Source organism: Mixophyes fleayi, chromosome 1 (genome assembly GCF_038048845.1).
Source record: "Mixophyes fleayi isolate aMixFle1 chromosome 1, aMixFle1.hap1, whole genome shotgun sequence".
NCBI lineage: Eukaryota > Metazoa > Chordata > Amphibia > Anura > Limnodynastidae > Mixophyes > Mixophyes fleayi.
The window spans coordinates 66,606,942-66,622,745 of NC_134402.1; the positions used below are offsets into that span (position 1 = coordinate 66,606,942).

At 41.5% G+C, this 15,804-nt stretch overlaps 1 protein-coding gene across 3 annotated transcripts in view; it reads right to left on the bottom strand.

The window, feature by feature from the left end:
• The window catches only part of NMU (neuromedin U), a 53,633-nt gene that overhangs the window by 24,797 nt on the left and 13,032 nt on the right, over positions 1-15,804 (bottom strand). For all 3 annotated transcript variants that reach the window (XM_075195909.1, XM_075195892.1, XM_075195902.1), the window contains exons 2-4: positions 5,291-5,349; positions 2,005-2,049; positions 1,862-1,921 (exon numbers count right to left, since the gene is read on the bottom strand). In XM_075195909.1, the coding sequence (XP_075052010.1) occupies positions 1,862-1,921; positions 2,005-2,049; positions 5,291-5,349 (164 nt within the window). The remainder of the gene's footprint in view (positions 1-1,861; positions 1,922-2,004; positions 2,050-5,290; positions 5,350-15,804) is intronic.

The following is a 15,804-nucleotide window of genomic DNA, read 5'->3' on the forward strand; positions in this document are numbered from 1 at the left end:
TCTGATTTTTCCCCCACACACACTAAGAATTTAGTAGGTCAGTGTATAACTCAGCCCAGCAGGTGGCGCTGCAGCTTGGTTTTATTTTTTCCACACACAGACAGACTAACACACGCCACTAGACATTTATATTATAGATTGGATTGCAGATCAGGCTGGAGAAACCTCCCATCAATATCCTGCATACTACTGCTCTAGTCCACACATTCACTACATTAAACTTTTCTTCTCGATTAATCATGAGAGTGAGAGAACATGGGAACTTAAATTTTGTGGGTTTGAATGTGTTTATTATAACATAAGTATCTGTACACTGATCCACATTAAATGCACCGGCATGGTAAAAAGACCTAATGGATGAACCCAATTACCAGCACCTCCTGAGCGCCCGCAAAAATAAAGAACTGTCCTTTTGTGGAGAGGAAGAGACTGCTAACCAGAGAACATCCCTAAGTGTGCTCTTTGCACCCTTTGAATCTTATTTAAATATCTTTTCCCATAAAATTACATTTTGTTTTTTGCATATAGACGCAATCAACCTTCATTCACGCAAAGAGCTTGCATTTGGCTAGGAGTGCCCAAATCTACTCATCTCCACCCATCAAAAGATTCTACATTGTACATCCCATACATTGCAAAAGCTGCCATCTTAACGTGTAGAGCCATGTGCTTCCCACAGAAATGAATTACTATTTGTAAAAATAGGTGCACGAGGTCACAAAACGGCATATGCACTGCAAAGAGATCATTTTTGTATGTTCAATGCCAACTTAAAGTGAACATTTTATTAAGGGGGATAGATACCTCTGTCCAAACTGTATTATATAATCTAAGCAGCTGGAACAAATGGGGCGGATAAAAGAGACTGGCCTGCTCTCCCAGGAGTCTGGGAACACTCCCAAAAGTTTATGAGTCTCCCGGACAGTCTGGAAGAGCAGACAAGTATGGTGTCACATGAGAACATGGCATGATTAGCTCACATACACATTCATGTGATACCCCCTTTAGATAAGTAGGTCTGCTACTAGAGAGCTTCCCAGGAAATGGAGTTACATAAAGAGGTTGGGTCTAGGATATCCATCTCTTTTAGTCAGCTCAATAGAGACATGATAAACTCAGATTTATGAGTGTTAATGGTTAAATCAGATCATCTTTATCTATTATTAACTTAGATGCAGATCAAGTCTCATTTTATTACTGTGATCAGCCTGGAGGCTCAGCCGCAGAGTAGTACCTAGCCCATGGGGGCGTCACATGACTGGAGATGACCTAATCACATGACACATCCATAAACATAAATGTTGTGATTCATCCGGAGCTATCCATCCCCTTTAATTTAAAGCTGAAATACAGATAATTTAAACGGGTTCACTAAAATTCTCTCATCACTGTAACTGAGGCTAGCGTCTTAGAGGTCAGTAACTGCAAAGTACAATAAATCACCATATTTCTGTTATGCGGGAATATAAATATTAATTCATATGTACATAATATTTCAGAACAGGATTGTTTCATGTTGTACAGATTTTGGTACTGCGGACAGTAGGGGTAATTTATGCTCATGTGCAATAAAATGGTGTATGTCTAAGTCTGTATTCAGACCCATACCCCCCCCCCCCCCCCCTCCCCGGCTTGATTTTGCAGATGCCAGTCTAGGGTGGCAGCATTAAAGCTGGTTTTACTTTTTGAGGCGTGGGTGTGGGGAGGTTTTATTGTAAAAGAAAAGTTTGATTAATGTAAGCGAATGTAAGATCGGTTGCTATGGTTTTTGGCACAGTTGCATTTTTGCACCATGTTAGTAATTACCACTGTGTATAAACTGTTTAATGAAAGTCTTAAGAGTAATAAATGTTCAACCTACCTGAGATTGTTGCAGAATCCCCATAACCATAAAGCAAATTTCTTCTAAAGCATTGGACGCCTGCATCCAAAAACAAATGGTGTCAACTCACATCTCTATATTTACATTATAGTCAATGGAAAAGGTAGTTAATATGGACTCACCGCAGGCTGGGAATCTGACAGTACTGCAGAACATACGTCATCTATCTGTAGACAAAAGGAAATCACAGAGAGGGTATGAAAATGTAACTTGCTGATGGTCAGCAGTTCTAAAAACAGCGCAGCTTGGAAAGTATACATTATTTACAAGCTAAAAATATTAACTCTGTACATTAAAATAACACTGGCCCATATTAATTTTATGCTCACATGTAGGTGGACATGATACTTTTAAAATGACATATAACAGCCAATAATAGGAGACCTAGGCGGCATGATTCATTAAGGAATGTAAATGCCGATATGTGCCGTATTTAGCTTTAAATTGCACTGTATATGCTCAAAAACTAACTATGCCCCAGTGAACGCAGGAACATTCAATTCTTCTTCAAGCACAAATGACACTTACGACAGCCTACAATTTCACGGGCGGAATGGGGACCTACGGTACATAGTCAAATGTACAGGAATGTTGTGCCAAGGTCGAGCGCACACAGCAGTGTCCCATTCAAGCTTTGGGCATCTCTAAGGTATGTTTTTTTGAGTCGCATCACTTGCACCAGCTACAGGTCAGGTGTAAGTGCCGAATGATAGTGATAATAGTCACGTATGCATGCTAGAATATGTGTTTGCAATCAATAGCAACTGTAAAAATGGAAAATACAGAAGCACCACCATCTCCTCTTCTTCATAGCAAAATATGGCACATGGCGGTAATGAAACAGATAATAGCCTATTAGATAACAAAGCTCATAAATTATGTCTATGTCTAGGTGCTCTGGTTCCTATATCATGCATCTACGCTCCAAGGACTTTTAGACCCTTTCCTGTAAACGGAAGCTTACCTGTTATCACATCTACAGTGCGTTTCTGACCACCGGTGACCCCAGCTTCTCTCTATACCTTTCCACTCCCCCTGTCTATCACCACACCGCTCCCCACCCTTTACCGTCACAGCACAGGTTTTTTTATCCCTTGTAGCCTGTTTCAATAATACCAATATGTTATTTCATTACCCGAGAATATGTCTCAGGCAATCTAAAACATGCCTCTATGCTACCGTACTTGTACTGTATTTATCCTTATAGGGAAATGTACACGTTGTGCCTGTTGAACTGGATTAACTTCTCTAATTATACTGCAAAATGAAAAGAAAGTGTTAGCCGCGGCGGTGCCCCTGCTCTCTGGCCGTCGCTATGACGACTGGGACGTCACTTCCGATCCCGACATCCCGGTTGCCTAGGCAACAACCGGGACGCCTGTATTTACGTGTTGCAGCGCCCGGCCAGCTGTCAGATAGCCGGGCGCATGCGCACAGGGCTGGTTTGTCTTAGCCAATATTGGCTAATCTAGGGGAGCTTATTACCTGTTTTACTTGCTGTATGCCAGTAATTTATTATGCAGCCACCTAGCTGATTTGTACTAGCTGGGTACCTTTACTCTCATTGGCCACTAGTAATCTAATCATTAAGCTACTCCTGTGGATGATTGTAGGGCTCTGTTCTGATTGGCTCTTTGTACTATTTAAGGCAGTGAGGACTGGGCCTCACTGCCGGTTATAGTGTCCTGTTCCAGTACTGCTACCTGGTCCTGTTCCTGTGTTTGGTGTTTGCTGTTGAAACCTGAGATTGATTACCCGTGTATGATATTTTGCCTGTCCCTGGATTCTGAACCTGTTCTAGTGACCCTGATCTATTGCCTATACCCGGATTCTGAACCTCTGCTAGTGACCCTGACCTATCGCCTGTCCCTGGAGCCTGAACCTGTGCCTGTGACCTTGACCCTCTTGCCTGTACCTGACATTTCCTCTGGTGCCCTGCCCAGTCCGCTGACCTCTGGCCTGCCGCTACTCCGTGTGCAACCTCCTATACCTGTGCGCTGCCGTGCTAGCATAAACTCATACTACTCTGAGTATAAGACCTGGGGGCATCTGAGTACCTGTGAGCACAACCAGTCTCTACGGGAAAGGCGGCTGCTAAAGGTGAAGACCTCTTCTACCTGTTCTATGAGTTTATGCCGCACTGGTGGCCATAACAGAAAGACATGTAAAAATGTTTTAAGAATAAAAGGTCTCGGCAGTATGAGTTAAAACTACCATTGTACAGCACACTTTCTTGCTGCTACAAGGGGTTGTCTCTTAATTGACATATGTGTCTGATAACAGAAAAAGTTTCAATGACTTTTACAGACACTTACAGTGTTTTTTTTGTCATAGAACTCACCGGAACTGAGTTCCGGCACCTTTTTTCAACGGATTTTCCAAGTTTTAAAAGTAACTTTTGAACATTTGATGTTTGGTCCACATGGACTTGAATCGCCCTGTTGAGCGTAGCAGGTCGGCGGCAAAATCATTAAAACGGTGCATGCAGGCTGCTTGTGTGTCCAGTCCGATGCATGCGTACATCGTCCGCGCTGGATGTGATGGCACTGCTCAGCTTGTGATTGGTCATGTGGCAGCGTGCTGAGAGCTTACTGCGGGCGGTGGTCATTATGTTTCGTTGCACAACTGACGTGTGTGGGTGTGTGTACGGTGATTGACTACATGATGTGAGTTCCGGCACCTTTTTTCTTGCAAAAAAAGCACTGCTTACAGATATCGTTTAGGCATTCAGCAACTATAAGTTAATGGTGACAAAGCCGACACTCTCACCACCAACACCCATGCCAAGCAAGATAAATACAGGACTTTGAGAGGGAAGGAGGTATTTTACCTCCATAGTTCATATCCCATAATTGTAATTTTGGGATTTAGTCCACCTTTAAGTTGTTTGTGGCAGCACTTATTTTAGATGTATTTATTGATTTTGAAAGTGTTTTCCTGCCGTAAAACCTAGTAGTCTAGTAGAAAACACATTTCTCTTTTGTGTTTTCTAACACACATAAAAAATACCTCAAAACATTTGAACATCTGAACACTTTTAACTGCGAAGGCCACTTTCATTGCACAGTATTATTTTTGATTGTTTTTTAACCTATAAAACTGTATGACATTTATATAAACTTAGATTTTGGGAGTAATTCAAATTCCACCAAGAATTTGCAGCAACCAATCACTTTCCAATGTGTGTTTCTCTTGGTGAGCGATATAAAGGCTGGAATTCCCCCTAGAATGAAGCTTTAAGGAGCAGGGCGTTCCCTACCATCTGTCTCATGTCTCCAGCTTCTTCATCAACCTCCAATGTACTTGGTTGTTTTTAGGTACAATTTCTTTTTATGTGTGATGTGTTATACCCACAGTCTGACGTTTTGTGACATCTAACAAATAAACGATGATGATACGTGAGCTTACCTCATTCCACAGTTGCAGCTCTTCCTCTGCTCTAAGCACATTAGATGAAAATGGGGCACCTGTAAGACATAAATTTCACCATTTGATAAATACCATGAAAGGCATAAAATGAATACACAAAGCATTGGTGAATTGTTATATGGATAGTTGTAGCTACAATGCAGAGACAAAAGCTGTCTGACGTATCTCTAGTGTTGGAAGTATATACAAGTATTTGCAGGAACACCACCACCAGTCCTGGGGAAGTCAAGTACAAGGACATCACTACTATAGATTGGTTTCAAATTAATTCTGGTTTTAGTCTATAAACTAACAGCAGCACAAACAGTGATGATTTTTACACAATATTAACACTTTTTAGCTTTGATTGGCCTATGCCTACTCCCTTATTATTAATGCTTTAGTGGGTGGGGACTGACCTGAAGACTCTGTGAGTTACAAATGTAGGTGGGCCTATGTAGAATGAGCAAAATGAGTAATAATATAGTTGCCAATAGTTGCACACAATATTCCAGGGGCACAATGCTGTTGTTCAGGTGCGTAGACACATTAACATGTACACTTGCCCTTTTCATATTGTACTTTATATACAACTTCATACGGAACACGTGATGCACCGCAGAGTTCCAGAGTGTTACTTCATCAGGAGCCATCTCCATGGATGGATTATCTGACACCATCTGGAAGTCAGACGGAGGCATCTAACTGATGGTCACACCACAGCCCACTGGACAGGTGCACTGCTGTGTTAAAGGTCTGCACCGAGGTGTAACATTACCTAGAGACATATGTACACTGGGGACTCTTGCCAAGGGTGACCACAAGCCACACCAGGTGGGCATCGCTAACAAATTGGGCCTTAATTGTTTTTTATGTAAATAGTGCATTCTTACTTTGTTATTGCAAATCTTTTTAGCAAGGCTGTAAAACAATTACATATACTGCTTATGTGATTATGTCTCTGTACATATATTTTTGTCCCACCGGTCAGTAATCTTAGTTATCACAGATACCGCCACCCCTCACACCTTGAACAGAGTTTGGGTACCTAAGAGCTACCCTTGAGGTTGAAGTGGACATTCAAAGGTATCATTTCTGAGAAAAAGATTGACAAGGCCTCTGAAAGTATTTGTAGTCCTACTCTGCAATGACATGAAATGTGCCAAGTAAAAGGCCATTATCTCTTACCTACTGGTACCCGTCCCTAAGGACCTCTCGTACCTTATATACGTACACTATATGGACAAAAGTATTTGGACACACCTGGTAATTATTGAATTGAGGGGTTTCAATCAGGCCCGTTGCCAGAGGTGTATAAAATCAAGCACCTAGCCAAGCAGTCTCTATTTGCAAACATTTGTGATACAAAATGGGGCGTTCTGAAGAGCTCAGTGACTTCAAGCGTGGTACTGTGATAGGACGCCACCTTTGCAATAAGACGGTTCGTGAAATTTCATCTTTGCTGGATATTCCACGGTAAACTGTAAGTGATATTAGAAAGTGGAAGCGTTTAGGAACAACAGCAACTCCGCAATGAAGCAGAATACAATCACAGAGCGGGGTCAATGACTGCTAAGGCGCATGGTGTGTAAAAGTTGCCAACGCTCTGCTGACTCAATAGCTGAAGAATTCCGAACTTCCATTGGCATTAATATAAGCACAAAAACTGTGCGGCGGAAGGTTCATGGAAAGGGTTTCCATGGCCGAGCAGCTGCATGCAAGCCTCACATCACCAAGACCAATGCCAAGCGTCGGATAGAGTGGTGTAAAGAACACTGACACTGGACTGTGGAAACGTGTTCTGTGGAGTGCTGAATCACGCTTCTCTGTTTAGCAGTCAGATGGGCGAGTCTGGGTTTGGGGGATGCCGGGAGAACGTTACCTGTCTGACTGCATTATGCCAACTGTGAAGTTTGGTGGAGGGGGGATAATGGGGCTGTTTTTCAGGATTTGGGCTAGGCCCCTTATCTCCAGTAAAGGGCAATCTTAAAGAACGTGACTGGCCTGCACAGAGCCCTGATCTCAACCCCATCGAAAACCTTTGGGATGAATTGGAACGGAGATTAAGAGCCAGGCCTTCTCGTCCAACATCAGTATCTGACCTCATAAATGCTGTACCCAGTCTATATTTACACCCACAGAAACACTCCAACATCTTGTAGAAAACCTTCCAAGAAGAGTAAGTTGTTATCGCTGCAAAAGGGCGACCAATTCCATATTAAAGTATAAGTATTTGAATACAATTTAATTACAGTCCCTGTTGGTGTAATGGTCAAGGGTCCGAATACTTTTGTCCATATAGTGCATGTTTTGAGTGTATTTATTGCATTTTGCCTATAAATGCACTTATCTGCATAAAGTGTGCCCAGAAGGTACAAAATTAGTCCCACTGAAAACATAGGCCAAGGCCTGGTTACCACAAGCTCCAAGGACAGTTGTGGTTAATTTCAAATCCAAGAACACCCCTATTAATGCGCTTTCTCCGCCCCATAAATCTGACGTAGACAATCTGATTCCCCAAATGCACATGTAATTTTTGTGTGTGGGTGCATATCCACATGCGTTCATGGACAGCCTGCATACAACAAAGTATACTAAGATCCGATTTGCGCCTCCCCGCAAATCTTTGTACATTCGCACATGATGTGACGTCAAAAACGCAAATGGTGTTGCAAACCTGCAGTTTTGTAAATTACCATTATTGACTTCAAATTATTTGGTTGTAAACATGGGACTCAAGTCTACATCACTGCTCATGATTCAGACTTTATTTTGTACATGATGAATACTCACGGCATAGAAACAAACAATCCACTGGCAATAAACTACATTACAAAAGATTTTTATATGGAGATTTCCAGCAGACCCAAATTTGAACAGATGGATAAACACTGCAGTTTTATATCTAGTTTTTGTCTATTGAACATTTTAAATAACATGATAACACAATGGGTCTGGGTTAGGTAAACAACTGATGGCTCGGTAAGAAGGTCTGCTAGACACTTTTTAGTTTTTGCTGGGCAGATTGTGTCTGACTACTCATCGTTCCCTACGGGTCTAGGTGACCCTCTACCTCAGGCCTGTCCAACCTGCGGCCCTCCAGATATTGGGAAACTACAAGTCCCAGTATGCCCCTCCAGCTATCAACAATATTGTCTATTGGCAAAGCATGCTGGGGCCTGTAGTTTCACAACACCTGGAGGGCCGCAGGTTGGACAGGCCTGCTCTACCTTATAATAAATATAGTTGCAGACAAAGGGGATCTCAATTTAAGACCATTCATTTGCACAATGTCACAAGTAGAAGAGAGCATGCTTAACTAAATATAGCTGAAAAATAGGCTCATTTGAATAAAATAAAATAAAATTTTAGAGCATGTTGCTCAGACTATTTTCTTTTAACGTGTATCCTTCTGTGTGTAAATCTATTCATAGTGGCCCCTGATCTAAGAATAACAAGGCCCATTTTTAATATTATTAAAAAATCTTCTATTGTTTACCGATATATGTAATGTTATTCTGATTTATGTGTAACTTACAGAAGCACCCTCCTTGACTCCATGTGAGGTATTCCTTGGGGTACAAATACCACATGTTGATAACATAGGTACCAGAGTAATGCAAAATGTCAATAATATTTGCAAAACATTGATTTTATTATAATTTTAGATACAAATTATATTGTGAAATAGAAAAGTGGTATAAAGGACCGGGGAAGATTTACTAAACCTTCTAAAAAGAAATGTTGCTCAAAGCAACCAATCAGATCCTATCTATCATTTATCTAATAAAGGGGTGGCCAACCAGCCAGAGACCAAGAGCCCAAAAATATCTATAAATACAGCAAAGAGCCAACTTTACCTTTTATATGTGTGTGCATATATATATATATATATATATATACACCCAGTATAAACATGTGCGTACATACCATATACACATACACTGAAAATATAACATAATTTATAATAACTTGCTAAGCAAAAAAACAAAATATCCAACACATTGCCAAACATGTTCAAAATAATCATAAAATCCTTCCCACATGCCAATAGATCTCACCACATGCTCCTTAAATGCCATCAGACCTCCCCACTTTCCATCAGATCTACCCAAATTCCCCATACATGCCATCTGATGTCCTCACATGACTCTTAAATACCCATCAACCTCCCCACTTGCCTTCACAACTACCCAAATTCTCCATACATGCCATCAGACCTCCCCACATACCCATTATCTTCCCCAAATGCCATCAGATATACCCAAATTCCGCATACATGCCAACAGACCTTCCCATATACTCCATACATGCCAAACACCCCCCCCCCCACACACACACACACGTGCCTGCAGACCTACTCCATCATATCTCCCCAAATACCATCACATCTCATTACATGCCCCTCAGCCTCTTCACATGCCATCAGATCTCACATGCCCCTTACTTGCCTGCACAGAGGAAGGAGGAAGAGTACACTACACTCTGTCCTCCTCCTTCCCTGATTGGATTGTCTATGACACTGTGGCCTCTCTGTAATGCTCAGAGGAAGTCACAAGACGTGGCTGCTCTCAGACAGTCGAGCAGCTGAATATTTTCCAATCTACCCCGTCGACGCCTGGACAACTACACTTCATTGATGCTCGTGGCCAGGAGCCATATTTCAAAGCTCAAAGAGTCACAGGTGGCTCTAGAGCCACCACTGATCTAATACATTCTAGGAAATGATAGCTAGAATCTGATTGGTTACCATGGGCAGCACCTCCATTTTTCATTTTTTTCATTTAGACATTGATGGGCAACAGACGCCCTAGTTCTGCATGTGCCCTCTGAGCCCACAAAGGCAGTATAAGGTGGAACTCCCAGCATCTAAATTCTATGTACGAGTACAGTATATATACAGCAATATAATGATTACAAACGAAAGCTGACACATAAATGTAGTCATCAATGTAACCAGAGAAGAATTATTACACGATTACCTTCACCACTTGTACCACTTGTCTGGACAATCACTGCTGTCCAGATCCGATTTATATTGTTAGCATAACTAATTCTCCTGTCTACGTACCTGGGGGAACTTACAAGACGCTGATGTGCTGCTCACTGCTATACTGAAGAGGATAATTATGTAAACTAAAGCGGAGGTATAAATCCTGCACAGTTATTCTTAATTAATTATTTGATTTGGTTACAGCTTATTGCCTAGATTATTTTAAACATAATTACATAAGCACACACTGATGTTATTACCGTGGTAATTAGTTCTGTTCCTGGAATCAATGTCTTACACCAACTGCATTTTCTACAAGCCAAACACAGATAATAACATTTGGCAAGTTCTGAATCATATGTTACATACAGTAGGTGCAAAGCTATCCTAAATGTGTTACATTATATGTAAGGTCAACAAGACTTAATATGCATCAAGCTTGTATTTGAGAATGTATGAACTCACTGTTTATCTGCAGTTTTGTGGGAAAGAAAATATTGATATAACAGATGATGAAATGGACGTCTGAACAGAAATAAATACTTTTAGAGCAGGCAAGACCAACCTGTGACTCTCTAGGTGTTGGGAGACTACAAGTCCTAGCAGGCACTGACAGCTATCAGCTGGATAACTGCTGGCAAAGGATGCTGGGGCTTGAAATTTTACAACACCTGGAGAGCCACAGGTTGGCCAGGCCTGTTTTAGAGCTGTTTCTTGAGCCTCAGTTCTCCTCCATATAACAATAATTATAATTAGAACTTGGCTAATAAATCTTAATTTGAATCACCTGCCCAGTTGTGAAAGAGTTGTCTCCAGACACTGAAATTACACGTTTGCTCAGTGTGGCCCAGAAATCTTACTACATTTCAACATGGGTAGAACATGTCAGCACCACAGGGCTACACCAGTAATCACTAAGAAGTGTAAATCAGTGAAACAATCTCAAAGCAAACTTTATAATGCCTCACTTAATATAGTTCCTAAGTTATTATTCATGAATCCTGGTAATGCTGCTGTTCCTACCCATGTTGACAAGTATTAATATTTATGGGATCTTTTCACAACATTTGTAACCATAACATTTTGTAAGACAAGACACCTCCGTGTTAGACGATTACATTCCTGAAGAACTCAGGAGAGCAAAGTCTTCACCACGGACCAACCACAACTGAATAAGACATATTTCCATATTCAGTAAACTTATATTCGATCTAAAAAAAACTATATAACTATATACTATTTAAAAACAAAAAATATTGTTAAGACATTAAGGGGCATATTCAATTGACGGCGGGATCGCCGAAAATCCCGCGCTCAAAAAATATTACCGTTATTACGGTAATCCTGCGCGAGAAAACCATTAATACGGTAATTTACTCGCTGGATTTCAGCTCGCGGCTCAGTGAGCTGCGAGCTGAAATCCAGCGAGATATTACCGTATTAACGGTAATATTTTTGGAGCGCGGGATTTTTCGGCGATCCCGCCGTCAATTGAATAGGCCCCTAAGGGGCCTATTCAATTCTACCACAAATAACAAAGCGTTAGCAGTATTACTATTATTACGGTAAAACTGCGCATAATTACCCTTAATACAGTCATTTCAACTCTGGATTTTTACTCGCGGCTCCCTGAGCTGCGGATGAAATCCAGGTTAAAATTACCGTATTAACGATAATACTGTTAACGCTGCGCTATTCGCGGCAGAATTGAATCGGCCCCTAAGCATACACTCCTGGATTTCTGGGAGTCCTCCCGGACTCTCGGGAGAGCAAGGTAACTTCCCGGTTTCTTATCGCCACCTATAGTAAAGAAAGGGGTCGGAGCTTAGGACGTGAATCATGCATCATAGTGGCCCCACCCCCTGCTGTAATTGGCTGGAAACAGTGATTGACTGTTTGGGGGCATGGCCAAATGACATGACCCGCCCACATCCCCCTGATCTCCTGAGGGCGTCCTTGCAATGTAGGCAAGTATGACATTAATAAACATTATCTAAAAAATCTGTATAAAAGATTATTGGGGCAGCACAGTGGCCTAGTGTTTAGCACTTCTGCCTCACCCCACTGGGGTCATGAGTTCGATTCCCAACCATGGCCTTATCTGTGTGGAGTTTGTATGTTCTCCCTGTGTTTGCGTGGGTTTCCTTCGGGTGCTCCGGTTTCCTCCCACACTCCAAAAACATACTGGTAGGTTAATTGGCTGTTATCAAAATTGACCCTAGTCTCTCCCTGTCTGTCTCCCTCTCTGTCTGTCTGTCTCCCTCTCCGTCTGTCTGTCTGTCTCCCTCTCTGTCTGTCTGTCTCCCTCTCTGTCTGTCTGTCTCCCTCTCTGTGTCTGTGTGTGAGTGTGTGTCTATATTAGTGAATTTAGACTGTAAGCTCCAATGGGGCAGGGACTGATGTGAATGAGTTCTCTGTACAGCGCTGCGGAATTAGTGGCGCTATATAAATATATGATGATGATGATGATGATGCCCTCTGAGAAAAAGGTGGGTTGACTAAAGTATTGGCTAAAATGCAACTGAAATGAGGTTTCTAAAGTGGAAGGAACTGAGCAGTATACACTGAGCAAAGAAAATTCAATATGAGATTTATGTAGTCTAACGTAGCATAAATTACTACTGAAAGGCCAGATAATTTACTCATTGTGTATATTAAGTGGTTCTGCAATACAAAGTTAATTTGAACCGTACAAACTACACAGTGCTAAAACATTTTAAATATACCGGCCTACTTTTCTGAGCTCCCCTCTGTGTAGTCAGGTCAGGTGGGGCTTAAAATGCGTCCTCACTCTCTGTCCACTGTGACACAATGACAATGTGCATCACCCTGAGCTGCCCACTGAGGGGGCGACATGAAATCGCAGCATGATGAAAAGTAACAACACGAATAGTCACACCATGCTATGCACATCATATCTCATTCTGGCTAGGCATCAGGGAGATTGGCAGAGTCTGTGGTGAGCCCGGGTGATTATTCACTACTTCGGGAGTCTCTTAGACAGTCCGGGACAGTCAAGTTTGATATCAAGACATTTTTTAGGTATGGATTTCCCATAAAATACAGATGATTCATACTGCACAAATACACTAATTTTCTCTGCACAATACGGGGAGGGGAAAATCTACATAGAAAATATGGTGTATTATCTGCACAGAAAGTATGATGTATTAATTTGTATACAAAATGTGGGCTAATATTTCATCATCATCATTTATTTATATAGCACCACCAATTCCACAGCGCTGTACAGAGAATATGTGTCATTCACATCAGTCCCTGCCCCACTGGAGCTTACAGTCTAAATTCCCAAACACACAGACTAAGGTTTGTAAGTAGTCAATTAACCTACCAATATGTTTTTGGAGTGTGGGAGGAAACTGGAGCAAATCCACGCAAAAACAGGGAGAACATACAAATCTCACACAGATAAGGCCATGGTCGGGAAACTCATGACCACAGTGCTGAGAGGCAAAAGGCTGACCACTGAGCCACCGTGCTGAAATTGTTATCATTTGAAATGGTGATGTACTCCTCCTTTACTAAGAGGACAGTTTTGTTTACGGTTTGCAAACCACCACACATTGGATTTAGTTTCCAAATCAAAACTGCAGGATTTATCAACCTGTTTGGAGGCTGAAATTTCAAAATGCATCCGAATTGTGGCTGTTTACAAGCCGCTAAATCACATGCGGTTTAGGCCAAACATGGTAAAACCGAATTTGAAACATCTGGTTTACTTAGAGGCTTTGTTATGTGTAGTGTGGCATCTGCTTATATTAACAGGCCAAGCGGTTCCATTCTGACAGACCAAAAAAAACATGTCCCCCCCTTTCAAAAACTAAACAGCCTAAGCGCTGTGTAGCCTGTGCTGCTTGGCAGTAAAACAGGGCATCGTATAGAGATATAGTGTTGACTCGTAGAGGCAAACGGCACAAGGCTACACAGGCTGGACTGTTTTAACATTAGTAACAGGGTGACAGCTCAGCCTGTTCAGCATTGGGCTCGGTTCTCAAGGGGAAAAGCCAACAAAATTTGCAGGTTCTCACACTTAGGGGTATATTTACTAAACTGCAGATTTGAAAAAGTAGAGATGTTGCCTATCTGAACCAATCAGATTCTAGCTGTCATTTTGTAGAATGCACTAAATAAATGATAACTAGAATCTGATTGGCTGCTATAGGCAATATCTCCACTTTTTAGTAAATATACCCCTTAGAGAGTACTGGTCAAATTCTGAATAGTTCTGCACTCCCTGGCAGTTGGGTATGAGGGTAATCAGTGTAAAAATAAGAGTGATAACGTATTGTGTCACTACAAATGCCAGCATGTATACATGGCCACTGCATGTGGTACCACCATAATGTTTAAAAAAAAAAATTATGCAAAATAGCATGAAAACCTACAGTTTGATGAAACAGCACTTAAGTAATTCCAAGCCATGGTGAATATATTCTCTCCACAGAAAGAATGATGTATTATCTACATCATACTTACCAACTTTCTGAAGTTGGCTTCCGGGAGCCTGCCGGGGGAGGTGGGCGCGATGGGGGGCGGGGCTCCAAAATTTGCGTCATTTTGGACCCGCCCCCGGCTTCACTTTACAGCAGGGGGCGGGGCCAAATGACGCGATTCCGATGAATCGCTGCATTTTGGACCTAATTCTGCCCACTTCACTAGGAAGTGGGCAGATGCGGGAGATTGCCACACTCTCCCGGGAGTCCGTGAGACTCGCGCGAAATGCGGCAGTCTCCCGGACATTCCGGGAGAGTTGGCAAGTATGATCTACACAGAATGTATGATTTCTACACAGAAAATATGCTGTGAGTGCACTCTGCAAGAAAGTATATGATGATTATTCTCTGCATAGAAATTGTTATGTATTTTTCCATAGAAAATATGTTGTGAATATACTTGTGATATTTGCGGCAGAGCAGAAGTGTGCACGATTCCATGGCAGGAGACAGCTGTGCGCTTAGTTTTGCACAGATAGCCTCAATGTCCCCTCACTGTCATGATTCATTTAAGAAATGCAGCTAAAGTGAGCAGTATTTTAGGATAAAAATGGATACCTTTAATTTAAAGAAAGTGGATTTTAATATGAATACATTTCATAGTACACCTCTATCAATTTGTCAGCCTCTCCACAAAACTAGACACAGTCCTGAGCTATTTGACAAGGAGTTTTGAGCTGCACATCCAGTGCAGGTAGTAAATGAAGTAGATTGTGTTTGCAGACACCAGGGACCTCCTGCTTTCAAATCAATTAATTACTGAGATCCTTTGTTAATAATATTTATCAAAGTGATGAGCCTGCGTAATAGTAAAAACACAAGGACTTCACCTATAAGTCTTCCCAACATGGAATTTATTTACATTGACTATATTATTATTTATTATATTATATTATTATTATCTCCATTTAAAATAGGTGAATTTTATACCACAAATCTGATTAATCTGGTATCAGATATAGATATTTAGCTCATACTTGCACACTCTCCCAGGAGGTCTCCAAGAC